Source organism: Plecotus auritus, assembly GCF_963455305.1.
Source record: "Plecotus auritus genome assembly, chromosome: 9".
Lineage (NCBI taxonomy): Eukaryota > Metazoa > Chordata > Mammalia > Chiroptera > Vespertilionidae > Plecotus > Plecotus auritus.
In genome coordinates, this window is record NC_137783.1 from 8815291 (window position 1) to 8843256 (window position 27966).

Sequence of the window (27966 nt, forward strand, 5' to 3'; positions counted from 1 at the left end):
AACAGCATGAGCAAAGAAATAGCAGCAGGGAGGAAAATCAGTGCACTTTTAGGTAATAGTGAGTGGTTTTGTATAGCTACAGAGGAAGGCTTGTCAAACTGTCTAATGTCAAATACTTTGATGAACTAGTTTGTGTTAGAAACCTGAGTGATATTTGAGCAGTATAATTTTGCAAAATGAATGTATTTTACATTATAGTTATAAGGCCAAGGCAATGGAAGCAGGAGACAAAATATCGTGTGGAATAAAACTGTCATTCTCACCATGACTCATCTGTTAACTTATGGAAATACATTCACATCAAGAAGTGCAAGAAAATTGCTCACTTTACATGCTTACGGGTGGATTGAAGCTAATTTGGTAGCATTAAAACGCATTTCCCACTGAGAAAACATGTCACAGAAGATGGCATGGATTTTTATAATTATTAGTAATATGTGATATTCCAACATCACCTTTTATCCTGAGATCAATCTCATGCACCTGGGAACAGATAAGCTCCGAGGAAACAGAGATAATCTTAATACAGTAAGTTTATACTGCATGTCTATCTTCCATATTCCAGTCCTCCACCTTTAGAACATAGTGGATATAGTTGTAAAGCAGTGATTTTTTTTTATTAGCTCCTATATAAGGATTCTTAGGGTAGAGTACGGGCCACATTTTGTTGTTGTTCCTTTTTAACATTTAAAAAATATATATCTTTATTGATTTCAGAGAGGGAGAGAGAGAGAGAAACATCAATGAGAAAGAATCATTGATCAGCTGCTTCCTCTACGCCCTCTACTGGGGATGGAGCCCACAAGCTGGGCATGTGCCCTGCAGGGGAATTCAACCATGAACTCCTGGTTCATAGGTCAATGCTCAACCAACCACTGGCCAGGATGTTGTTGTTGTTTTGTGCACAGCTCTGCCCAGGAGGTAGAAATCTGTGATGATGGACATGTTCTATGGACATACTGGTGGTTCTGTCCAGTATGGTGGCCACTAGATACATGTGGCTATTGAGCACTTGAAACTCAGTGAGTGCTATTAAGAAGCTACATTTCTCTTTTCTTTATTTGAATTGATTTTATTGAAATAGCCACCTGCCTGGTGACACTGTTACAGTGGCTGATGGCTGATGATTTATTTTTAAAAAGTTTTCAAAAAAAAAAAAAAAAGCTCTGTGTTCATCATCAGTAAGAATGTAATGAGGACTATTGTGTGTGAATGGTTCCGAAATATTTTTGAAACTATAAATATTTTTAAAGGAGTCTCATATTTTACATTTGGAGAACTTTTATTCCACCCTCTTAAATGTTGATTTAAAAGATGCCTGTGGAATATTATGGTAACACAAAGTCACTTCTAAACAAAGAACACAAAAGATGTGGTTGATGTCCTTAAATGAAATTTTATTCCATTAAATCATGCATATTCAGCGATGACAGACACTAATCCATCCATTGAACATTGGGATTCCAATTTCTGATTTTCCAAAGGGAGATGTTCACCTCCATTTGTAAAATGGAATAACGGAAGAGGGTTTTACGTTTGGGTGTCCATGAAGAAATACAGTTTTCAGATGAACGGTTAATTCAGCACTTCTCTCACTGAAACCATCTCCCTGGGACTTCTCTGGTTTGTGTGTGGAAATTTGGAAATAAGCTTATTTAAGGTGAAGAAACTGGTTGCAAGATTTAATGATTTTCCTGCTCGGTCCACCCTGTAACTGTTACCACCGCAAGGGAAAGAGAACTTAAGTAGCCACTGGTTTGAACCATCTGTCCAGAAAAGGTGGCATATGTCTACTTTGTTTACTCGAAACCAAGTGTCAACTGATACACTGAACGAAAAATCCACGTATGGTGCAACTGTGTGTGTGTTGGGGCGGCGGGGGGGGGGAGGGGGGGGCGTGCTGGATGAGGAAATCAATCTCCCCATTCCTGCCGCAGAGAAACGCGTGCACAAGAGCATAGACCCTGGGGTCACCCGGAGCTTGCGGGGCGCGCACCGAGACGCACACCCCTCCCAAACAACGCACTGCACACACTGGAGCCGCTGCGGCAGCCGAGGGGCGCGCCTGGCTGATGTGTAGTTGAATGGAGAGCTAAGCATCCCTCCTCTTCCCTCCTCCTCTTCTCCCCGCCCTTACACCCTGGCCTCAAACTTCAACCAAAGCCCTTGCCCTTTTCAATTAACCCCCCTCCATCAAAATGAGCGTTTCTTTTCTCTCCTCCGCAGCCCATTGTCTGGTGTGATGGGTTTGCAGATCTGACAGCTGGGCTCTCCCAGACTTGATTCAAACTGGGTTTCCCAGAGATATGAACTTGGACATCACCGAGGATCTCCAATACTAGCCTGAGTGCCGTAACCGCCATCCACCACTGTAGGCTGTTCCCCAGACCTCCTGTCTAGACCTAATGTAGATTTCCTGGGAGCTCCTGAGCATGTGGAGAGGGGAGCATGCGGTCAGGGGGGCCTGCGGGGGGGGGGGCAGCAGCTAGACTGAGAGAGAGTGGTCCCAGGGTTTGGGGTGAAGGATTGGGCTTTTAAACGAATTATTTTAACATTTACTCTTGAAACAGCCAAAATGGAAGTCCGCTTATGAATTTCCCAAAGCCAGGTCCGAGGTGGTTTAAATGCACTGGGTTCCGCTTTGTCTCCTTGTTCAAGCTCCTGGACAGGGGGAGAGAGGCTGTGTGTGCCTGTGTGAGTGTGAGTGTATGCGTGTGCGCGTTGCCCTGCATGAGTGGGTGGGTGCATCCAGCCATCCCGGCTCGCAGGGCCTGGGTCTGAGTGTGTCTTTAACGCGCTAAGTCTTGAGTCACAGCCGCGAGTGACGTGGGGGAAAACTTTGTGTCGGGAAGAAAGGTCTGGTTTGATTGCAGTAGGGCGTAAGAGTCCACGATGCCCTTTGTGTGTGTGTGTGTTTGTGTGTGTGTATGAGAGAGAGAGAGAGAGAGAGAGAGAGAGAGAGAGAGAGAGAGAGAGAGAGAGAGAGAGAGCTCGCAGCCAGCCGGCTGCATAGCGCTGTGTGCTCTGAGCGCGCGTGCTGGGTCGGTCCCCGGTCCCACCGCAAGCGAGGGTGTTCTGCGGCGTCCCTGCGGGCGAGTATCTGAGGGGGGACGGTCCGGAGGGAGCAGGAGCAGGCCGGGGGTCCCTTGGCAAAGAAATCTGGTTTCCGAACCTGCTATCCTCCGAGCAGCTCCCAGGAACCGCTGAGATCCCTAGCCAGCATCTGAGCCCTAGGGGGCTCTGCTCGGAAACCGTTCTGGCCCAACTAGATCCTCTGAGATCTCGGAGATGACCGCATCTTTCTTCCTAACGCAGACCAGTGAGCCCGGAAAGGGACGGAGGGGGCGGGGACACCCCCTAAAATAAATAAACTGGTTCCTTGCTGCAGCTGGACACGGTCCGTTGAGTCCAGGTTGGTGGCATTTGGAGTTTTCTCATTCTGTCGATTTGGGGACCTATCGCTGCCCCCCCCCCCATACCCCTCTCCCTCTGGCAGGCATCCCTCAACTTTGGGGCTCGCGGGTGCGCACGGGGCTGCACCTGCCCTGGCGCTCCGGGGCTGCGGGCGTTGCGCTCGCCCAGGCTGGTGGCACCGATTCGACCGAGTCCAGGGCGCTGGGCTGATGTGTGCGCGGCGGCGCGGGCGCTGGGGAGGGAGCCCAGGATGCGCGCCGGGTGGGGCGCTCCAGCCGGATTTCAGCTCGAGCCCGGACGTCGGTCCCCCCTCGCCCGGCTGCCTCTGGAAGAAAGCGAGCCGGGGAGGAGGGGATACGGCGATGGGGGGCGGCGATTGGTGGCTGCGGTGGGGAGGGCTGGCGGCGGAGCCAGCGAGCTGGCGCGAGGAGGGGGTGGCGAACTTCCCAGGAGAAGGGGCTTTCCGCGCCAGGGCTGGCGAGAGAGCCACCGCTGCCGCCGCCGAGAGCTGCGACTCCAGGCCGGCTCCGCGCTCTGCGCTGGGAAAGTAACGTTCTTTATTTATTTGCTTGCGTTCAGCCTCTCGGGTTGGACCCAATAGACATCCCTTTGGACTTTGGGAGCCGCGTCCGACCTCTCCAGCCCCTCCTCTGTGGGTGCGGGAGGCTCCCCGGAATACACGCACACGCACCCCCGCGCCCCCTCCTGGCGCCCAGACACGGGTAGGGGTGGGTCCTTAGCCGGGCTCCGGAAAGTCCGCCCAGGCGGGAGCGGAGGAGGGCAGAGGGGCAGGCGGAGGCTCCGGAGAGAGCTCTGGGCTCATTTCAAAGCGCGCTCTCCCTTCCAGGTCGGGTCGGACCTGAGCCCCTAAGAGCGGAACCGCCTCCCGCCCTCGCCAGCCGCCAGGCGCCCGCGCCGAGCTGAGTCGCCCGCGGCAGCGGCGGCAGACGGGCGGGAGTTCGCTCTCGCCCTGGATGGAGCTGAACTTCGGGCGGCCAGGGCAGCGCGGCCGTCCGGGGACCGCTGCCTGCTGAGCTCCGTCGCGAGACCGGCGGCGGGTCGGCATTTTTGGCGAAGTGGGACCAGCCGCGCGCCGGCACCATGTTCCTGGCGACTCTGTACTTCGCGCTGCCGCTCCTGGGTAAGTCGAGGCTGCCGCTAGCATTCTGACCCTCGGAGTCTCTCCCGGGAGTCCTCGCGGCGCGGGGTGCGGTTGGTGTGTGTGTGTTGCGGGGGGGGGGGGCAAGTTCCGTTTTGGGGAAGGGGATCCTTGAATCTTCAGCACCTCAGGCTGGGGAGGCGGTGTCGACGCGCACTGGCCCGCAGCTTCTCGAGCTTGGTTCTGATTTTCTGTGGTTTTCAATGACCTAGCCTGGGGGGGGGGGGATAAAGGGGTGCCCTCCAGTCTGGGACCCGGCACCCCGTGACAGTCCCGGGGAGCTCGCAGGGGTGCGGCGGGCAGGTGGGGTGGAGGCGTGCATTGGGCCAGGAGACAAACTTGGAAGGGAAAACTTTTTCCCGAGTAGCAAGCATCCCCGTGCTCTCCCCCCCACCCCCGGGCGGGCCGCGGACCCGGGGTGCCTGCCGTGCGCCCCTCGCCCAGCCCGCCGCTCTCCTCCCCTGGCTCCAGGCAAGTCGGACCAGGCGAGCGGCTGGAGCCCGGGCTTGGGCAGGTCTGCCCCGGGGCTGCGGGGCCGCCACGCGAGCGGTGGGCAGCAAAGGCTCTCGGGCACACCCCGAAAAACCTGTAAAGCCTTCGGTCTTGGGAGGGCGGGGTGGAGTGGGGGGAGACCAAGGCAACAGGAGGTCCCAGGGCGGGAAAATGGACTCCCCGGTGTAGTGAGGGGCGGGTTGGCTCCCTACGCAGGGCGCCCCAGAAGCCTGGTCCAGCACGCGCCCTCCTGGGGGCCGCGCCCTCCCGGGCCCCGGGGCTGGGACCTCGGTCCCTGCCTATCCGCGCTCACGCTCCCACCCCTGCACCCCAGACGTGCTGCTGTCGGCGGAGGTGAGCGGCGGGGACCGCCTGGACTGCGTGAAAGCCAGCGACCAGTGCCTGAAGGAGCAGAGCTGCAGCACCAAGTACCGCACGCTGAGGCAGTGCGTGGCGGGCAAGGAGACCAACTTCAGCCTGACATCCGGCCTGGAGGCCAAGGACGAGTGCCGCAGCGCCATGGAGGCCCTCAAGCAGAAGTCGCTCTACAACTGCCGCTGCAAGCGGGGCATGAAGAAGGAGAAGAACTGCCTGCGCATCTACTGGAGCATGTACCAGAGCCTGCAGGGTACGCGCCCACCGTCCTGTCCTCCCCCCACCCACCCACCCACCCAGGCCGGCGGGCCCCTCACCGGGGTCTGGCTGACCTCATCCTCCACTCCCTTCTCCCAGCTGCGGAGTGAGGACCGTTCATTGGCCCTCAGGGACTGCAGCAGCTGGTGTTTGCTGCCTGCCCAGCTGTATTGTTGGGGCCTGGTTGTTGGAAAACCCATAATGGGGTGAGGGGAACACCCGGGGACCCCGCTGACCTCTTTGAAACCTGGTCAGAGCTTCGAGTAGGAGGGACCCCATTAAGGGCCACCCTAGGGACTGGCCACTTGTCTGTAAGGAGAGTTGGCTTCACAGAATAATTATTCAGACTTGCCCTTTGTCCTCCCTGGAGTTGCCCCTTTTATTCTGTCCTTTGGTCTATTCTGACATAAGAGAAAGAATTAAGTGTTAAAGGTCCAGTAGAATCTATTCTATCTTTACCTTCCCCCTTCAAACTGATCAAAGGCTGATGTGGGAAAAACCATTTGTCATCTTAGATTAGTTGAGTCTTGAACCAGCTGGTGTGGTTCAACCTCGGTTAACATGGATGTGGCTCAGAGCGGGAAAGGCCCACAGACATCCACTTTGATAGATGTGGCTCGTGTTTGTAAATCTAACCCAGACATCCAAGTGCGTTCATTCTCCACTGAGACTTTACATCCGAAATTTGTAATAAACAGAATTGACCTATCAGATACCACTTCCCTCCAGAACCGACTGATGAAAACCAGTTTCCAAGACTGACTGTTGAATAGCCAGGGTACAGGCTTTCTGACCACATGCCATGTTTCTGGAGCAAAGGAATGAATGGGGGGCCTCCTTTGAGTCACCTGTCTTCCATTGGCTCCTGGAGGCGAGCGGGGCACGTGACATCACTGGTTTCTTCCTCTCTGATTTCATTCCTTTGCAGAAGTGGGAGAGTGTTCTGGCAAAATCAGGCTGGGTTGCTCTTCAGTGTTTTCATGGCACTCTGGGGAGACCAAGGACAACAAAGGCAGAGGGAATGAAAAAAACAAGCAGAGCCAAATGGAGGCATTTGAAGTCTTTGAAAGTTGCAGCATCCTTTTGTTACACAATCATAACATAATTAGAATTCAGATTCAGTAACAAAAACTGCCTGGGATATGTCTGTGCTCCAGATCTGAGCCCAATCTTCCTGTTGTTTTTAGGAAATGATCTGCTCGAAGATTCCCCATATGAACCAGTCAACAGCAGACTGTCTGATATATTCCGGGTGGTCCCCTTCATACCTGGTAAGCAGATTTATGCTTCTACTCTGGGGCCCTTGCCTGCGTGAAATCCATTGGCTTGCATTCTCTTTGGCTCTCAAAGAGTGTGTGAGGAGGTGGTTGAATGGCGCAGTGTTTCTGGGAAATTAGAAGTAGGATGATGATAATGAAGAGGCAGAATGACTAGACATGATTGTATGGCTTGAAAGAAATTCTAAATGAAGTAATGTGGTGTGGTGGTTTGGAAGAGGTTGGAGGGAGGGGACTTGGTTGAATTCCCCCCCCCACACACACTAAAATACCATTGGCCAACTCTTGCAGAGGGAGTGCGGGTTCTGTCTGTAGGTGGCAATAGTATTCTCTTCTTTATGTATCAGACACAGTGCCTCCCTGAAATGGGATCTGTTTAAATGATGCCACTTACTTTATGAGATGTCTGAAGATCATCTGAGATTGTTGCAGAATTTTGGATTTATTCATTTGTCTGCCTTTGCTTTAAAAGATTAAGCTCTCCCATTTGTTAACAGTTCTTTTGTCTCTAATTTTTTCTGAGCCAGTGTGTGTGCATATGTAAGATACTGTCGTACTGGCCCGGTGGCCCTTTACAAAGTAGCCTTGCTTCCCAGGGCTTGTTTTATCTGTCCTTGCAATTCTACACTTGGATTGGAAATCAACCTAGATTTAGAATTACGTTGTTATAACATCTGCATTCAGACAACCGAAATAAATAACGAGCGAGGCGGTGATCTCTCTTCATGATGTACAGACTTCTGACTGATGTTGTCTTTACTTGTTTACGGTGAAGGCATTTTCTCAAGTATACATAGAGCCATCACAAATGATATGTTTTCAGTGGTTATGCATGGTGGTTAATGTGGAATTTGATTCTATGAGATGATGGTTTGTTACTGGTGAGAGTGTTCTGGTGTTCTATGCTTTACATTTCCGTGCAGAAAGCCATAAAACCACGGGAGTGTGTAAATATTGAGCTCGGGTGTGGGTGTATTAGAGATACATTTACTCATTCACAAACATCCATTGAGCACCTACTATGTCCTAGCCATTGGGATTTTGGCAGGGAGCCAAACAGATGTTGTCCCTGCCTTCATGAATCTTAGAGGCAGCCAGCAACTGACATCTATCAAGCCCTTATTATACTATGCCAGGCACTGTTAAAATCTTCACATCATTAAATTACGTAATCATCATCAAGTATTTCTTAGGTATTGTTGTTTCCATTTTAGAGATGAGGCGGTTGAGGCAGTGTGAAGTTAGGAAACTCAGTCCAAGAATCACAAAGCTCCTAAGGGGAGGAACCAGAATTTAAACCCAGATTTGTTTGGTTCCAAGATTGTGGAATGTCTGCCCCTAGCTACTCAGTGTATGGGCCTCAGAACCAGCCCCAGAGTCACCTGGGATGTGGTTAAAAGGGTGGAATCTCGGGCTCTATCCCAGATCTACTGAATCAGAATTTGCATTTCAAGAAGATCTCTGGGCTTGGTGCTTCAGATGCTCATGAATCTTTCGAAGCACTCCTCTACATTATTCTGTCTTTTCTTTGGTTCAGAGGAAAAGTGTGTGTGTGTGTGTGTGTGTGTGTGTGTTTTGGGATAAGATATATGGGTACAAGTTTAGTATCAGGCATTCATACATTATCCTGGAGAATGCTAAAAATTTCCACTCTAAATCCCTACTAATGCTCTCTGTCCCCTTGGCCCAGACAGGACAGGTGTTTGTGACCATCTGGGCTCTTATGGGATCAGGTCTGCAGGAACTAGGATGGGTTGTGGTAGTTGGGATACCAGAAGTGAACTTGGCCTTCCTAGTGCTTTTTTTGTTTTGTTTTGTTAATCCTCCCCTGAGGATAGTTTTCCCATTGATTTTTTATTTATTTATTTTTTTTTAGAGAAAGTAGAAGGGAAGGAGGGGGAGGGAGGGAGGGCAGGAGGGAGGGAGGGAGAGAGAGAGAGAGAGAGAGAGAGAGAGAGAGAGAGAGAGAGAGAGAGAGAAACATCGATGTGAGAGAGACATTGCCTCCTGCAGATGCCCTGACCTGGGGCCGGGGTTTGAACCTGTACCTCAGGTATGTGACCTTGACTGGGAATTGAACCCGTGACTCTTCGGTGCATGGGCTGACACTCTAACCACTGAGCAGCACAAACCAGGGCCTTCCTAGTGCTTTGGAAGAGCAGTGCCTTTTGCCTGCTGTCTACCCCATGGATGTGTTACCTCTCAGTCTTTGTACTGATGCCTGGAAGGATATGGACCTTCCCATGGACAGTGAGAGGAAAGACGGGGGTAAGGAGGAAGGGCCATTTGGGTTATAATTTCAGAACTGCTATGGGACTTTAACAGACTCATTTTCCCTCACTGCATTTCTTCTCTGGGTATAACGAGGCCATAGGAGTGAATAATCTCCAGTCCTAACAGTCCATGATTCTGAGGGAAGATCAAGGCCACGTCTAGAATGTCTCCACTGTGCTCTTGGCATTGCCTTTTCAGTCCTTGTCTTCATGACACACTCCAAGTGGCTGGGTCATTCTCAGATACCACTGGTTTATCTGCATTTCTTTGATGAGTACAGGAGATTCTTCTGTCCCGACCGAGTTTTACTCATTCGTTTTTGGATCCCTCCCTCCACCAAGTGTCTTTCCATAGCAAATGTGATCCTGAGTGTGAGACCTGTCCTGTGAGAACTCAGAAGTCATGATGAATTAATCAGAGCCCGGAAGGCTTTGTCTAGAACTACATTTTACATCCCAAGGGCATTGAATTTAGGTTCCAGCATTAATGAGCTTTGACTTCTGACAGCGACTCTGGGCTTTAAGTGGGTATAGGACAGCCAAATGGAGCTCTGAGAGGGTTTGTCATTGAATAATGCATAGTACCCAGCTTGGCATTGGTGGGATGGAGAAGGACAGAGGAGCAGGATGATAAATGTTGCTTTTCCTGGCTTGAATCTGAGTTTCTAGAACATCTCTTCTGTCTTGAAAATCTCTCGGAGGAAACCAGGACAACAGGGCCTCTGCCTTTTGCAGATATGGCAGCCATCAGAGTTTCCATATTTGGTTTTCCCTGCCCAACGTGAAGAGAATGTTTATCCACATACATTAAGCGTGAGCTGAACCTCTCACTGAGCAAGACATGTTTGACGTTCTTGAGTTTCCATTTTCTTTCGACTCCTCAAAACCCACAGTCAACTTCGCCATTGTTTACTCGATCACCAGTTAAAAGGCCATATGGAGGTCAAACTGTCATCTGTTCCGAAGCCTGAGCTGCAGAAGGGAAATGAGGCCGCCTTGTCAGGGAGAACTGTGGTGGGAGATTGGGGGGACCGCTCTTGTGGAAATGGGATAGCAGAAGCGTTTGGCCTCTCAGGCACTTTAAAAAAACAATCTTTATTGTTGAGATTATTACAGATGTCCCTCTTTTTTCCCCCCAATGCCTCCCTCCACCCAGTTCCCACCCCACCCCAGGCCTTCACCACCCTATTGTTTGTGTCCATAGGTAATGCATATATGCCTATAAGATCTTAGTTTAATCTCTTCCCACACCCCACACCCCTTCCCTCTGAGAATCGTTCCATTTCCGTGCCTCTGATTCTATTTTATTCACCAGTTTCTGGTCATTAGATTTCTTATTCATTTATTTTGATTTTTAGATTCAGTTGTTGATAGGTATGTATTTGTTGTCATTTTGTTGTTCATATTTTTTAACTTTTTCTTTTTCTTCCTCTTAAAGAATACCCTTCAACATTTTATATAATACTGGCTTGGTGGTAATGACTCCTTTAGCTTTTTCTTGTCTGTGAAGCTCTTTATCTGACCTTCAATTCTAAGTGATAGCTTTGTTGAGTAGAGTAATCTTGGTTGTTGGTTCTTGCTATTCATCACTTTGAATATTTCTTGCCACACCCTTTTGGCCTGCATAGTTTCTGTTGAGAAATCAGCTGACAGTCATATGGGTATTCCCTTGTAGAGAACTAACTGCTTTTCTCTTGCTGCTTTTAAGATTCTCTCTTTGTCTTTAGCCCTTGGCATTTTAATTATGATGTGTCTTGGTGTGGTCCTCTTGGGTTCCTCTTGTTTGGGACTCTCTGTGCTTCCTGGACTTGTAAGTCTATTTCTTTCAACAGGTAGGGAAAGTTTTCTGTCATTATTTCTTCAAATAGGTTTTCAATATCTTGCTCTCTCTCTTCTTCTGGCACTCCCATAATGTGAATGTTGCTACACTTGAAGTTGTCCCAGAGGCTCCTTACACTATCTTCATATTTTTGGATTATTTTTTCTTTTTGCTCTTCTGGTTGGGTGTTTTTTGCTTCCTCATATTGCAAATCGTTGATTTGATTCTCAGAATCCTCTACTATACTGTTGAATTCCTGTATATTATTCTTTATTTCAGTCAGTGTATGCTTAATTTATGACTGGTCCTTTTCCATTTTTTTTTGGAGGTTTCTAGAAAATTATCGAGTAACCTTATAACCGTGGTTTTGAACTCTATATCCAGTAGTTTGCTTTCTTCCATTTCTTTCATTAGTGACATGTTTCTTTGTCTCTGCATTTTGGCTGCTTCCCTGTGTTTGTTTCTGTGTATTGGGTAGAGCTGCTATGTCTCCTTGAGTTGGTAGAGTGGCCTTGTTTAGTAGGTGTTCTATAGAGCCCAGAGGGTCAGCCTCCCCAGTCACCTGAGCTGGGAGCTCTAGGTGCACCCCTTCATGGGCTGTGAGCACAGACTTGTTGTAGTTGAGACTTGATTGCTGTTGGTGTCACTGGGAGGAATTGACCTCTAAACTAATTGGCTGTGAGGACCAGCTGTGACTACAGTGGGAGAGCTGCTGTGCAGGAGACACCCCATATGGAGCAGGACTTGCTTTGGTGCTCACTGAATCTTCCCCTTGCGTGTGTCACTTAAGGATGAGTAGAGCTGTAATCTGGTATGGTTTGACACTGACCACTGGGTATACTGGCTCTTGAGTCTCCAGGGAGGTGCAAAGTCAGCCACTGTCTGGGGCCAACTAGTAGGAGCTACAGAGGGATCTGCAGATTCCTCCTCTTTGTATTGGGTTTGGAAGTGCCCAGATGAGGCTCAGCTATGAAGCAAGGCAGGCTGGTGCTGGTGCTGGGTCTTGGGCCTTTTACTGATAGGTTTTAGGCTCCCTGACCCAGCTGCAGCTTGTTTTACAGGTTTTAGCCTGAACAATCACAGGCCATTCATATGCAAAAGCCGCTACACACAGTTTGGGTGGGATTGTAAACTGGATGAGGCTGGGTCTTAGGGAATCACCAGGGCAGAGCAAACATAAATGGCTGCCAGTCAGCCCTGTGAGACCTGGGAGAAAGCTGCCCCCCTGAGTTCCTGCCCTGATGCCAGACAATCCAGTACCTCCTCGTGTGTGTCTGTGTTCCTCAGAGCCTTGTCCTAGTGCTGGAGCTCAGAGGAAGGGGGACCTTGTAAGTTCAGTTCGTGGTGCCGGCCTGTTAAGAGGAACAGCTGGGTCTTTATCAGCCTCTGTGTCACTGAGCCCCAATCTGCACTGGTTTTTACAGCCCTTACTTCTTACTGCCCATAGGGACTTCTTTTCCCAGCTCTGGGACCCTGAGCTGGGGGTCTGGTGTGGGGCTGGGACTCCTTGCTCCTTCAGGTGGCCTCCACAGAGACCATCTCCCTCCCAATTAAAAAAGTGACCCCATGTGGGTGCTGGACTAGCCCGTTCCGCGCCTCCTCACCTCCTACCAGTCTCAGTGTGCTTTCTTCTTTACTTCTCTAGTTGTAGGGCTTCCATTCAGCCAGCTTTCCAATGGTTCTGGATGATGATTGTTCTGTATTTTAGTTATAATTCTGCTGTAGTTGTGGGAGGCGGCAAGTACAGGTGTTTACCTGTGCTGCCATCTTCAAATCTCCGCCTCTCAGGCACTTTAAAGGGCCCCAGCAGGTGCCTGTACTGTGAGTTGATGCCGGGGTGGTTCATAGGGATCTCGGACGTGAAGAATCAGGAAGTGAGCTGGAGTGCAGTGCACAAAGGAAAAAGTGAGCCAGTGCAAGAGGGTGTTGGAGAAGAGAGAGCCCAGACAAGTGTCTTGAGGGCCAAGAGAGGGCGCGTAGAGGAGCCACCACAGGTGCTTCGCATCTACGTCTCCAGCAGCCATGACTCTCAGCTCTTTAACCTTCATTCTGCCTTGTATTATCCTCTTCACAAAAGTTCAAGAAACAGCAAGAAGTAAATAGTGATTTGAAAGGAAGATGAACTTGTTGGCAATGTTTTTTGGACTCTCTGGAGGGGGAGACAAAGCAGAGAGAGATTTTGAAAGTAGAGGGGGGTGCCAAGGAAAGCCTGAGGATGAGAGGATCAGAGGGGGAGGATGTGAGCACCTCCACAGGCAGCCAGCAGAAAAGAGGGCTTTGAGGTTTAAAAGTATTGATCGGGAGGTTGGATTTTGTAGAGAAGAGTCAAGAGATGTCAGACCTTCTTAGAATATAATCGAAGTTGGTGGAATTGCAAACAAGAATCAAGTGGATAGGTCCCGGGGAAAGAGTGATGTTAGGATCTGAACAGCCTCAATCTGATTTGGTGGAAGACAAAGGGCCAGCTTCTGGCTCTGTCATTATTTCCTCCCAGGTCCTGGGAGTGGCTTAGACCTTCCCAGGAAGCTTGAGCATCTTGAGATCGGTTCCCAAGGAATGGTTTGCTCTAGGATGAGAAGCCTCTAAACTCTGTTTTGAATCTGGCTCCTTTTTTTTCTGAATGATGCTACGAATAATTAGCCACACGTAGCATCTCTGTTATAATGTTCCATCATATGTATGTCACTATTAAAAAAAAAAACTTTCTTAAAGTTTTTTACATGTTGAAGAGGAGCCTTATGAGGTCATCGGCTGTCTTGTCAAATCACGATGACAGAGAAGGGTTTGTAAATACCAGCTGCTAGGGGTGTATGGTGGCCCTTTCCTTTCTACTCAGCTCTCTGAGATAGCTAATTATCTTTCCTGTTATCTATGCTGGCATATGGTAAAACCCTTAGCACGCCAGCTTGGCCCCACCACCTCCTCCCCACTGACGCTCACTGAGCAATCCATTCCCCAGGGACTTCGTGTGCACTCACTTCCTTGCACCTTTGCGCATGGCTTTGCCTCTGTTTGGGAAGCCTCTCTTCGTTCTTCAAGACCAAGATCAAATTTCATCTCTGCAATTCTCCCGGACAGGCACTTCCACTCTGGACTCTTGCATGCTGCGTTTTGCTCTGGCCTTGATGGTAGCTGGTAATCACAGCATATTGAGAGGACTTATTTATGTGTCTGCCTTTCCCACTACAAAGCCCAGCACTTGCACATTATGCTGGGCGTCTTCTCAGTATGGAGCGTCCTTCCTGGCCCTGAGCAGGCATCCCATGAACCATGGCTGTTTGAATATCGGAGAAGAAGGACCTGCTGTGACCCCTGCTTTTACTGAATTGAAGCTCAGAGAGGAGAAGCAATTTGGCCAGGGCCACACTGCTCGAGGGTGGCCTCCAAGACGTTTGCCAGGACGGGTCGCCCCTTAGAGGAGGTCATTGTTGGCTCCTTTCTGTTCTGCGTATTCTCTGGACAAATTTCATCCATTCCTAGGACCTCAATCTCCACTTAGACCCGTGACTTAGAGTCTTCCCTCCTATTCCAACCTCTCTTGGGCTCTAAACCAGTTATTTCCAGCTGAGTCCTGGATGACTCCATCTGGATGTATCTCAGTTACTCCAAACGCAGCACATCCACCATGGATCTCATCATCTCTCCCCTTTTCTCCTGACACCCTTCCTTCCCCAGTCTCCTGTCTTACATAATGGCATTATCTGTCTAAGTGATAAGCGTTGGGGTCATCTCCACCCCCCTCTACCATCTCATGGGTAAGCTGGACCCATCGCTAAGTCCCACTGAAATTACCTGCCCTCCCTCCATTCCTGTCTTATCTCTCACTTGAACTTTGCCCTGGCCTTCTTACTGTCCTCTCTGTGTGTAGTTTCTCCCAATCCCACCTGGTCACCTCATTGGCAGGTCTTATCCTAGCAGCTTGGTGACTTGGCTTCAGTCTGCCTCCCTAGATTTCTCTATTAATTGATCTTCGGTCGCGCTCCAGCCACCCTGTGTCCAAACAAGCTGGGTTGACCAGCTGCTGTCCCAACAGTGGTCTCGGCAGCTTCATGACTCTCCAGCTGTGTACCTGCTGGTGCTGGACAAAGAACATATGCTCTGGAGTTCCATCCACCTGGGTGCCTCTTAGCGCTCACTTTGTAGGGCATTTGCATTTACTGTGCCTCAGGCTCCTTAGATGTAAAATGAGATGTTGGTAACTCCTACCTTATAGGTTCTTGTGCATTAAAGATGCAGTATGTAAAATACATAGACTCATGCCTGGAACATAGTTGGTCCTTGAGAAGTCTTGGTCCTTTTTTAATGCTGTGCCAATGCCATGTTCGCCGTTGACTTGCTCCTGACTCCAAGACTGGGACTCTCTCTTCAGCAAGCCATATTCCCTGATCTTGGAACAATGGTTCTGTGTCCTAAAAAGGGTAGCCATCCCCACGCTTTAGGGAGGCTGCTCATCAACCACCTGGGACAAGAAGTGAAAAACCTACCCTCTATCCAGCGGGCCCTGGAGGAAAGATCTGAGTCTTCAGAACCCAGTTGGAGTCTTAACTCCCCTTGGTGGAAGGTCTTCCAGCTGCTCAGAACACCCCCGTTCCTTCGGGGCCCCTCCTTTGGAGGTGAGTCGGCCGTAGCCGGTGATCACGGGGTGGGAGCTCTTCCTGTGCTTAAGGATTCCTGTGATCAGCCTTCCCTTCTCAGCTTGACTGATTCCCATTCTCCTGACCTCTCCCCATAAATCTCTCTCCAACGCCCGTCGGAGCAGGAAGAATTACGGCTCCCGGAGAAGGGCATGCCGCACAGCTGGGAGCTGCTTCGGTCTCCATGGGCTGGGCTAAGTACCCGTACGTTTCACTTTCACAGGCCACTACTTTTGGTTTTTATTCTCTCCCTCTCCCGCCCCTCAGCAATCCATTTTTATTGTGGAACAATAAGATATTACAAACAGGTCAAAAGGGAAAATGAATGGAAATCACCTACAGTGCCAGTTCCCAAGATAATTGCTGTAAACAGGTTGATATGAGCCTTTTAGATTTTTTCCTATATATGAATGTGTGTGTGTGTGTGTGTGTGTGTATACATATGTGTGTGTGTGTATACTTCCTTTTTTTAAAATAAAAATGGGGTCATATTCCACACATATTTCCTGATTACCTACCCAATGACCGGAGGAATCTTCTGTCTTCTTGTGACACTGACCACTTCCTAAAGGCCCATTTTAATATGATGATGGACTGTCAGCCTCGAGAAGTTGGATGAATAAAGCAGCAGCTCATCCGAGTATCTCAGTCCTCATGGCGAAAGGCCTCAGTGCCCCGGTGAAGGCTGTGAAGGTAGAGACCGCCAAACATTTTGCATAGGGTGACTATAGGCCCCGTTACCAGGAGAGGGGACATAAAACACCTATGAGTGACAAGTAATCGTATGAACTAAAGATTGTTACAAGGCTCAGAATTATTTATAGCCAATATGTCTGTCCTCTTTTCTTCTCCTTAGTCTTCTGAAGTATTGCTTTCTGCCATCTCTTAATTTTTTTGCTGTCGAAGCTTATTCTTTCCAAAGGATGTGCTTTTTTGTTGTTGGTGTTCTCTGGGATATAGTACCACATTCTCAAGAGAAAGTATCAAATCAGGATTGTTTGATCCAAAGAGCACTGGTCCAAGAGTCAGGCTTGCAGCTTCTCCCCTCCCCCCCCCCCCCCCCCCCCCCCGCCCCGCCGCTAACCAGCAGGGAGACCTTGGGCCGGTATCTGCCCTTCCTGAGGGGCATCCTTTTATTTAAAAAAAGGGCAGGGGACAAGAGTTGTCTTTAACCTATTTGCCTTCCTTCTCCAAGGGCCTGCTTGGTGAACCTTAGATGATTCTGAGACTTACTGTTTTTCCTTCTAGCATTTTCTTCAGACCAAAGAAACTTGCGATCTTGGCATTTTTAGTCACCATACTATAATAACATTTGTAAACCATGATTTATTAAATATATACCTTACTCTGAACCAGGATATATTTACAGCATCTCATTTGAATACAGGGAAGAAGATAAAACAAAATAAGAAATAGGGAAATGGAGAACAGAGTAGGAAGGAGAAGAACACAGCCAGGAGTGAGTCCAGTAGACAAATGCCTGTCATAAGATTGCATTTTAAACAAATTAAATGGTCGGAAGTGCCGTGTTTGTTTTACAAATGAATAAAATCAGTGGATTGGAGCTGCAGTGGACTTTTGGAAGTCATTCTAGTCCAATCCCCGTCTTTGACTGATAAGAAAACAATTCCATACGTTTCCAGGAACATAAATTGTCTAGGACAGTGATGACAAGTAAAATTAGGTGTGTGTGTTTTTAAGTTGGTACTTGAAACTCCATATCCTGGCATTTCCCCACCTCTTTTCAGTGGTCCTTCACCTGTTCAGGTCGGTGCCCCCGTTAGGATGCCACACGTTGTTTGTACACAGGGTGAGAACCACAGCCATCGACGATAGTATGGGGCCAGTGTCCATTGTTTTGGAATTGTTTCCAATGGTTAATAAGTCTTTGTTTGGCAACAGAAACCAGTGGCTGGAACATTGGTTTTCATATCTTTTGGCTCCTTTCAGAGTTTCCTGCAAGGAAAATGAGAAGTTATTTGTTGCTTTAAGCACGCCCTAGCCCTCCGATTAAAAAAAAAAAAAAAATCAATCCTTTATCTGGAATTTTTGTTGAAGAAGCTAACCACTTCCCATAATTTAGAGACTCAACTAGCTGGGTCAGTGATGAAAACGAATGGGTGATTTGCATAAGGGGCTAATTTATTATGTCCTCGGGGCATTTCTTTCATCTCTCCTTCCTTTCTAATTAAGGTTCTGAGAGGGCCTATCACCATATCAGAAATTAGGGATGAAGGCGGCTATTGTTAACCTTTATTCTTATGATTTTTTATCTCCTGTGATCTTTTAACCATTTTCATATCCAGGGACTCCTGTAGACAGGGTGGGGAGTGCATGGAGGGATTTTAGGGGTGTGCTGTTTTATGATCTTTATTCAAAGAGTTAGTTTGTTGCAAAAATAAAAGCAACTCAGGAGATCTCTCCAACCACAGAGGGATTTGCAAAACCTACTGCAGGATACAACAGTGGTGCAGAATTATTTCTAAAACTGAGCCCTCCGAACATCGGTATTAGCATGTATACACACAGAGATGGATACATTTGTGTATCTGCCTGCTCACGTATGCATGGATTTATAGTGTGTGTGAGTGTGGATGTCTATATTATTCAACATTTTGCCTCAAAAAGGTCTTCCTTGTCACGTGTCTCAGATGGTTCTGGCTGTGACAAAGGCAGCTGTGTGTGAGAGAGTGTGACACAGCTGAGGAAAGGCAAGAGAACAAGCAATTTCTTCGAAAATCAATTGCAATTTACTCCTACTAAATTGGCCCAAGGTCCGCCCCGTTCAAGCATTAGCATATGACAGACTTTTAATCATTTGGTCAAATGGCCTATTTTTGGTCAAACCACAGGTCCCTCTGGGACTCTGCCTATCCATCCCAGAGCTCAGTGATCTCCAAACCTGCGCTCTCTTTAAAGGGGAGGTCAGTGTAGGGAGAGGAAAGCCCATGGGAGCCCCTGCTGAGTGCCTGCCCTGGGCAGCCTGTTCCTGGGCGTTATTTCCTTTGGGTCCCCAGCCACCGCTAAAAGCTAGGACTCCTCTCTGATTTCTGAGGTGGGAACCTGAGCTCAGAGAGGTTGAGCAGCTTTCTCAGGGCCACACAGCTGGTCAGTGGAAGAGTTCAGATTCACAGCTCGTCCCTGCATCTCCAAAGCCTGTGCACTTTCTACTGTTACTGGCTGAGATTTTAAGCCCAAAGCGGGCTCGTTTATTTAAGGATCAGATATCCAGTCCCTTCTCTCCCTTCTTCTCCCCTGTCTTCCGCCCAAGTCCCTATTTGACAAAGGGCCTTTGGAGTTGAAATACACGCCAATATCTATTATTTTGATATTTACCCCTGCATTCTGATGCATTCCTAATTGACAACCAAAATCTCGACCATGCACAGTGTTAAAAGCATTCTTTCAGGACTGCAGAAATATTAACCAAAGAAGCAACTCTGGGTTGTATCTTTTTTTCACTTCCGTGTGAGATGGAAGGCTTCTAAAGTAGAGCGAAATGCCTGGGGCCATGTTTTTGGTCCTGGTGTCATATAAAGAGCATTCCCCAGTGGTAAGGGAAGGAATATGCAGTTTAGTTCCACTTGGAGGTGACTTAATGCGCTATTCATTCGGCCTCCACCTTGCTGCTGCCACTTCCCTTCGCGCCCCTCCGGATGGTCTAAGACAGTGGTCGGCAAACTCATTAGTCAACAGAGCCAAATATCAACAGTGCAACGATTGAAATTTCTTTTGAGAGCCAAATTTTTTAAACTTAAACTTCTTCTAACGCCACTTCTTCAAAATAGACTCGCCCAGGCTGTGGTATTTTGTGGAAGAGCCACACTCAAGGGGCCAAAGAGCCGCATGTGGCTCGCGAGCCGCGGTTCGCCGACCACGGGTCTAAGAAAGCACCATGCCGACTGCTAGTGCTGCCGCCCTTGACACATGATCGTTTTGTGTGCAGTTAATAATGTATGAAAATAAGTATTGATTCCATTCTTTGTAGGAACAGGCCAGCAGGTTTCTTAAAGCCCGTGTTTATGAAATGTTTCATTGATCCCTGTTATAGGCGTTTCAGATACACTCTCGAAGGCCATACCAGGAGATCAGTGAATTCCGGCCAGTCCTCCGTGGAATCCCATTATGCTCTTGCATGCTTAGGAATGAATGGCAGGTGGCATTTGAATGGGAAAAGGAGTGACCAGGCTGAAACTCCAAACCTATCCCCAGTTGCTATCTCCATGAGACCTCAAGAGAATGAGAAGCAGTGTTGCAACAGCTGTGAGGAGGTATTATTATAATAATAAATGAGCTAGGTATTTATAGGTAATAACTTGTGTCAGCCTTGTTGAAGAGTAGGTGCTCGTAGCCCCATCTGATAGATGAGGAAACGGAGGTCCAGGACCCAGGTCGGAATGGCAAAAGTCCATTGTGATCCAGGAGACGGGGCTGCAGAACCCATTTACACAGACATAACAGGAGAGAGACCATGAAAGTTAACTGCACAACCTGCATGGAGGATTGCTAAGCATTTTACTGAGGGATAGACACAGGCTATCCCAAAAATATATATACCAAAATATATGTAATAGCGGATAGCTCAGTTTTGAAAATGCAATGTATTTTAATAAACATTGCCTTTATAATGATTCAAAGTATGTGTATACATATTTTTGGGACACTTTATATAAATCATGTATTACATATAATATATATGATGTATACATTTATTTCAGAAGGAAGAGAGAATTGGTCAATTTCTCTATCAGTTTCAGCGTTTCCCAGTGTGATAGAATGATATTTCTGCCAAATTCATTCATCAGATATTTACTGAGAGCTGCAAGCTCAGTGGGAAATCTAAGTGACTCAGAGATAAATAGGACCTTACCATTGCCTTCCAAGGATTCTCTGTTTGGTTTAGGGATAGGTATGAATGAACAAAATTATGATGCAAAGTGGGAAGTGAATGAATAGAATTCCTTACAACACTCAAATGTAGCTTTCAAAGAAGGGAATAACCGATGAGATGGAGCTGTGGGTCAGAGAAGGCTTGCTGAAGGGGACTTTGGGTTTTGAGGAATGGATAGGAGTTTGATAAGTAGAGATGGGGGAGTGCATTTCAGGCAGGCAGAGGCAACGGCATGAACAAAGGCACCAAGAGTCCAAGGTGCTAGTAATAAGCTCCTTGCTGTGGCTGGAGCACTGGGCACCAGCCGCCGTGGGAGAAGAGATGGGCAGGTTTGCCACGTGCCAGGGCTTGGCCTTCATCTCAGCAGAACCAGGGAAGGGTCCTGGTTACTTTACTTCAGCATTGCTTAAATCTTTTAGGTTGAACCATATGAAATGGCCATTTTTTTGCAGAGTGAACTAGCAGAAATTTCATTTGGTTTCACGTAATATAGTTTTGTTTCCTAGCAGCATACTCAGGGCCTCTGGATGCTTCTAGACCAGAGATGGCCTCTTGTGGATGAGTAACTTCTCATCACAGAAGGCACCTTCTGGGGCAATAACAATGATGCTAGGAGCCCCATGCTGTTTGCCTCAGCTCCTGGTGGACTTGAAGCAAGTGTAGGTCAAGTTCACCTTCTTCTCTCCCAGAATTACTTCCTCAAGGCTTCAGGGTGAAAAGACCAAGTGTACAAAGGCCCCATTTAGGTGCCAGCGATGGGTGGGCAGAAGAGCAGGAGTCCCGGAGGCAGCCTGGGGCTCACAGGGTGGTCCTGGGGAGGTGGGTGGGCACGGGTAAAGCAGGTGACAGAGGAGCAGAGAGGTGCCAGCAGGAGGAAGAGTGGTCTGGAGCCAAGTCGTGAAGGGTCCTAAGTCGCGAGTGGTAGGAGAAAGACAATTTGGCTTGTGGTAAGAGAACGGGTATCACTGAAAATTGTTCGGTGGGGCCCTTTAGACATTGAACGACCTGGCTGGTGAAAGGAGACTTCCCCTGGTGAGCGGTGGGAATGTGGACAGTCTTGGCTCCCCACCTGCCTTCCTGCATTGCCCAACCCCAACCCCAGGTCTGCCCTCTGTCCTGGACTCAGGATGGGCTCTGCTTTTTGACTTGGGGACAGTGACTCAGGCAAGTGTGAGTGGATCCCCCGGCCGGGGCTGTCCTCCTGGCCGGGAGGGATGGCCCTACCCAACCTCTCTGTGGACCTGTTTCTTCACTTATTTTCTCTATTCTGTTTAATTCTTCTAGCGCCCCAGTCCTGTGTCTCACTTGGGAGGTTTCTCTGCCAAATCTCCAACTTGCTTCAGAACATTTTGCAGGAGAGTGTCTGAATAAAGACTCCAAGATTCTAAATGCAGGGAGTTGTCTTAATTGAAAGAGATGCCCGCTAACCCCAGGGCGCGCTGGGGAGGGAGGGCTGAGAGGGAGGCTGTTGGGATGGCAGCCAGGAATGACTGCAACTCATAGAGCCGGTGCCTGAGGGGTTCCCGAGCCTCCTTGTGTGCCCTTGAGTCTGGGCGTGTTTCTGACAGTGCTTTAATGACGTTGTGGGGGTGGGGTGGGAAGAGGAGGTGCTGCCCTTTAGGTCTGCAGCTGGTCTTGGGCCGGAGCACACCCAGAGCCAGGCAACACTCCTACTCCAAGAACCAGCAGGCAGACCACGTGCAGTCATTCCAGAGGTTGGGGCGGGGGGGGGGGGGGTGGCCTGGGAGAGGCCGGGGCTGAGGTCCTGGTGAGCCCAGGAAATGATGAAAAATGGAAGAGTAGTGGTAAAGAGCAAATCTTAGGAGTTCAGCACGCGCAGATTTGAGTTCCACATTCCAGCTGTGCGGCATGGCTGAAGAGTTCCTCTGTTTGTAAATGGGGTAATAATAGTATCCCTTTCATGAGGTTCCTGGTGGCAACACTTAGGAAGAGAACATGACAAATCTCAGTAAATGGTAGGTGAGATACTGCCAGTCTCTCTGTTTAAATACCCAGACTTCCTCCTTCCTCCTCTCCCAAGGTATTAGCATGACATAGGAACAGTGGATTGAGTGGGTGAGGTCTCTTCTGCTGAGAGAGAGAGAGAGAGAGAGAGAGAGAGAGAGAGAGAGAGACTAATAGCCATGCAGGAAATGACAACCTCCAATGTAATTCAGTCCAAAACATTGATCATCTTCTCAAAAAATAACCCGTAGTCCCGTTCTCTGAGAGGTACTCTGTGCCCGGCGCTGTGCTGGTTGCTGGGGAGATGACAGAGGACCAGAGAGAAAGCAGAGCAGAGTGAAGTGCTGTGGAGGGAGAGGCAGGAGACGGGGAGACGGAGGGAACTTACGTGCCAGAAAGACAGCTCTGGAAGGAGGTGGCAGAGACCGGGGTGCGGGGATCTGGGGAGTGGATTCCAGGTGAGCCCAGGAACACTGGAGGGAGAGCAAAGGGTGTTCACCCAGCACAGAACATGGGGATTGGACGTGCCAGCCCTGGGTTGAGCAGCTGTGAGCGTGGTGAAAACCTCGTGTTTTTCTTCCCCGAGGATTCTCAAGAATGTAGTATTAAATTTTGTTTACCAGGAAAAAAAAAAGAGTAATGTTTGCAAACAAGTAGAACAGTGGAGGCATTGTTTCCCGTTAGCAGTGTAAGGGTCACTGATGATGGGCACTTTTTCATTCTCGTCTTCCAAATTGTAATTTTAAAAGATGAGGCATTTCATATTCAAGAGTTTCCTTTGTCTGAAATAAATTATTCATTTCCACCCAGTTGCAGAAACAATGAACATAATACTTAATGCATCACAATTAAGCGGGTGTAGCTTCGTATAAAATTATGTTCTGTGCATTTGGGTGGCAAACACAGCCGCGTATCCTATATCTCGTCGCCATTTGCTCCTCGTAAGCAAAGCAGGAAGGAGTAGGGACTCAGACATGTGCTTTCTTTCCTCTCGGGGTGGGGGAGGGGTAACGTTAGCCCCAAGCAGCCCTGTGTGTGACATCCCACAGCTGTTGGTGGCTATGTCACTGCAGAGAAAGTGAGCTTGCTTCTCCTAGACTGTGCCTGGGGTCAGCTGAGGGTCGGAATTCTTGAGCCCATTCACCCCAGTCCCCCTAGCCGGGGTGGAGATTACTCTAGCATCCTCTCTTACAAGGGTTGCTTCTGGAAATGCCTTTTTTTTGGGGCGGGGGGGGGAGGGGGTTGGTGGCACCTGCTTCTTGAATGCTGGCTGGTCGGTCACAGGTACCTTTACCAAAGAGTGGGCTCTTGGAAATACCCTTCTTAGGACGAGATTCCTCCTTAGGAAAATAGGTATGACCATGGACAGCCTCTTGGGGCTTGAAGGTTCCGCTGTGACGGCCCCCAGGAACTCCAGCCCCAGCCCCGAGGTCAGTGTCAAAGCTGGCTGAGATGGCCGGCCAGAGGACAATTGTGAAAACGTTGATTGTGGATGCCTGCTGGGTGCCCAGCAGTAGGACAGGGGATGCCTTCATAGGTTATTTCATTTAATCCTCACAAAAGCCCCGAGTGTTTGCCTGGGGGGTGGGGGTGGGGGTGGAGTGTGGGCTAGTCACATTTGCATAAAAGGACACCAAAGCTCAAAAGTCCAGTGACCAGCCTAAGGCCATCCAGCTAGTTGCTGGAAGGCTCCGAAGAGGTGACTTTGCCCTGAGAACTAAATGACAAGGAAGCACTGGCCCATCTGAGCACTGGCTGAAGCGCATCGTTAGTGGGTCACAGAGGCCCCCAGGTGGGCCGGAGCCTGGTGCAAACAGGGTAGCCAGTCAGGAGGGCAAGGCCACCACCAGGGGTCAAGAGGGAGGTATGGCTGGGGGTCGTGGGGGCACTGGGAGCTTCAGGGCTGTGGCCCCTGCTTTAAGGGGGCTCGTGTACCTTACCCAGAAAGCACCCGTGGCTGCATGTCACCGCTCTGGAATTCTGAGAGGCCAGCAGCACAGCTGTCTCTAAAACCCAGACTGGGTGTTTGAGTGTGACCCACGTGACAAACTTTGCCCCGTGGCACTTGCAATGCACGCTTTCAAAATGTAATTCTTAAGTGATAGTTCTCTGTGAGGGCCGGGCTTATGTTTTCTGTTGATGTGTCCCTTTTTAAAAAAGACCACACAAAGGAAAAGAATTAGAGAACATCGGAGGTGAAAGAGTCTCTTCTGACCTCCAAGGCCAGGCCGCTGGTTGATGGATGGATGACAGAATTAAAGACGGGACTGGTTAAGGGACGTGCAGCGGGACAGACTGGTCCTGGAGCCGAGTCCCTCACTCTGTCCTCTCCTCTACGGACACACGCAATATGTCCAAGTAAGAAGGCCTGGAGGATGGGGAGATTCAAAGACATGAAGACTCGTCCCCGCAGGCATCGGACTGCCCTAGGAAGCAGGATTCCTAAATAATCTGGTCCCTGCCCGTTTCTCTGGCCTCATCTTGTCCCGTTCCACCCTGGAAGGGTCACAGACCCTTAAGTCACTCAGCCTTTCTTCGGGCCCTCAAACACATCAGCTCCTTCCGCCTCAGCCCGTGTTATTGCTTCCCCTGTTATCTGGAATGTTCTTCTGTCATCTTTGCTTGGCTGACTCCTTGTCATTTTCTTTTTAATATATTTTTATTGATTTTAGAGAGGAAGGGAGAGGGAGAGAGAGGTAGAAACATCAACGATGACAGAGAATTATTGATCGGCTGCCTCCTGCATGCCCTACCCAGGGGATTAAGCCCATAACCTGGGCATGTGCCCTGGCTGGGAATTGAACCATGACCTCCTGGTTCATAGGTCGAGGCTCATCCCTCCTTGTCCTTTTCAACCCAGAGGTCTTCCATAGCCAACTCCCCCCTCATTCTTTATGACATCTCACTACTTCATTATCTGCATAGAACTTAGCACTATCCAAAATTAGGTTGTTGGTTTATTTGTTTGCTCATTTCTCTTACTAGAACATGAAGTTGCATAGAACAAGGACCTCATCTGGCTTGCTCACTTCTCTGTTCCCAGCCCTAGAAAGCCATGTTTGCAGATATTTTTTTTTTAAATTTTTAAAATATATTTCTTTATTGATTTCAGAGAGGAAGGGAGAGGGATAGAGAGATAGAAACATCAATGATGAGAGAGAATAATTGATTGACTGCCTCCTGCACGCCCCCTATTGGGGATCGAGCCCACAACCTGGGCATGTGCCCTTGGCCGGAATCGAACCTGGGACCCTTCAGTCCGCAGGCCGACGCTCTATCCACTGAGCCAAACCGGCCAGGGCTGCAGATATTGGTTGAATGAGTAAGTGAGTAAATGGGTATGCAATGAGTGTGAGCCAGGGAGGTGGACACAGATTAATAAGTACTTGTTTGGCACCCAGCTCTTAGGTGAAATAGGACAGACGTGTGCAAACCCGTGCTGATATAGGGCTCTTGCAGTCTTGGCAGAGAGGCGCCATTAGGATGCTTTGGCTTATGAATGACAGAAAACTCACCTCTGACAGGCTTGGATGAGAAAGAGACTTGTTAGCTCCTGGGATTTGAACAGGACCCAGAGCTGGGGCAGGTTTCTAGCACTGCCACCCAGAACATCGCCTCTTGACCTCCAGCTCTTGTTTCTGTTTTGTAAAAAAATATTTTTATTGGTTTCAGAGAGGAAGGGTGAGGGAGAGAGAGATAGAAACATTAACGATGAGAGAGAATCACTAATCGGCTGCCTCCTGCAGGCCCCGCACTAGGGATCAAGCCCACAGTCCAGGCATGTGACCTGACCAGGCATCGAACCGTGACCTTCTGGTTCATAGGTTGTTGCTCATCCCTGAGCCATGCCCGTGGGACTTGACCTCCTGCGCTTGGATCTGCCCTTAGTGTTGAGGGGTGCTCTCTAGGGCCAAAGAGGAACTGTCTTCCATCAGCTCCACACGCCTCAGCCTTTGCAGACTCACAGCCTCGCATACACCGTCCCTGGCTAGGTATTTGGGGATATAACGGTGAAAAAAGTCAGACCGACCCTGTTTCCGTGGAGCTTTTAGTCTTGCAGGGGAGAGAGACCCACACATAGAAAAATTCAAGTGTAGGAAGTGCTCTCTGGGAGGGGCAGGTGGTGCCGAATGAGGTCCTGTGACTGGGGTAGCCTTGGTCCAGGTGGGAAGAGCATTCTGGACAGAGAAAGGGAGAGGCCGTGTGGTGTGAGGGAGCAGGTGAGGAAGAAGGTCAGTGTGAGATGGGACCGGAGAGTCATCTCTGGCTGGTTAGGGCTTGGCGGGGATGGGGAAGGAGCAGGCCTGCAGCTCAGCCAGTGCGCCTCAACATCGGAATGCACCGTGGCAGGGACCGTGGGGCCTGCGTGGTTTCCTCAGCCCATTGTCGTCATTGTCACATTTGAGAAGGACCAACTGCATCCATCTGGGCAAAAGAGGCTGCTGGAGGGCAAGTGCTGGCAGACTAGGGAGTTAGCTCTCTGGCTCTACAAGGACATCCCCGCTCTCTTTGGCCCGCCTCTTACCCCTTCCAGCCTCCGTTTTCTCCCCTGTTCATACCTGCCCCAGGCACTTGATAGACTTGTTGGCAGGCTTGCATGAAGAGACACACGGCAGACTGCTTTCTGAACACTGAAGTCCAAGTTGCTTTTGGTTGTTTTGATTTTTCTTCAACCGTTGGAAGAGAGATGGATTCAAGGCAATCTGAAACAGGGATCCCTAGGATTCTGGGGTCGGAAGGAGCCAGGAGGATCTTGTGGTCAGACTATGGAAGGTGAGATGTGAATTGCTGAGGCTGTGGACCAGTTAGGGATTTGAGGTCATCTCAAGGTCAGTTATCTATCCTCTCCATGACCTTTAGGCTCCAGGGACAGGAACAGCTGCTTCCTTCCCACCTGATGGGAGCAAGCCTGGCCTGTTTAGGTGGAGCTCAGGTCTAGGGACTGGAGGTGATTTGGCCCCATCTTTGCAGCAAGAGGAAGACAAAACCCAAGGCCCTCCTGGTCTCTAACTCGGACCCTCAATTCCTCCTCACTCCACCTGGGCCACATTCTTGAAGGAAAGAGTTCAAGACTACAGATCCGTCTGAGTCCGCCTGCAGAATGGCTTCCTTTCTTCCTCTCTGGAATTCAGTGTTTGTGGAGCCCGTGTTCATCAGTCCACATTTTATGCTTCGTTGCATGTGTATTTTCATGGACAGTATTCCACCCTGGATGGGCCCTGAGGTTATTTTCTTGTTTGGGGATTACACATAATGCTGCAGTAATGTTCTTACTTTTCCCTTTCTGTGCCTATGGGGGGAATTTATATTTAGAAACAGAACTACTGAGTTAGAGGCCATGCATGTGTGTGTGTGTGTGTGTGTGTGTGTGTGTGTGTGTGTGTGTGTTTGTAACAGCTTTATTGAGAT

At 49.2% G+C, this 27966-nt stretch overlaps 1 protein-coding gene across 2 annotated transcripts in view; it reads left to right on the forward strand.

Annotated features, from left to right (window-relative positions):
• The first annotated feature begins 3320 nt into the window (after positions 1 to 3320).
• Positions 3321 to 27966, forward strand: part of GFRA1 (GDNF family receptor alpha 1) — a 194544-nt gene continuing 169898 nt past the window's right edge. The window contains exons 1-4 of one of the 2 annotated variants that reach the window (XM_080642810.1): positions 3321 to 3412; positions 4262 to 4555; positions 5400 to 5693; positions 6886 to 6969. In XM_080642810.1, coding sequence (XP_080498936.1) covers positions 4516 to 4555; positions 5400 to 5693; positions 6886 to 6969 — 418 coding nt within the window. In that variant the 5' untranslated portion in view covers positions 3321 to 3412; positions 4262 to 4515. Of the gene's footprint in view, positions 3413 to 3899; positions 4556 to 5399; positions 5694 to 6885; positions 6970 to 27966 lie in introns of those variants that run through there. The other variant, XM_080642811.1, reaches the window with a different exon arrangement.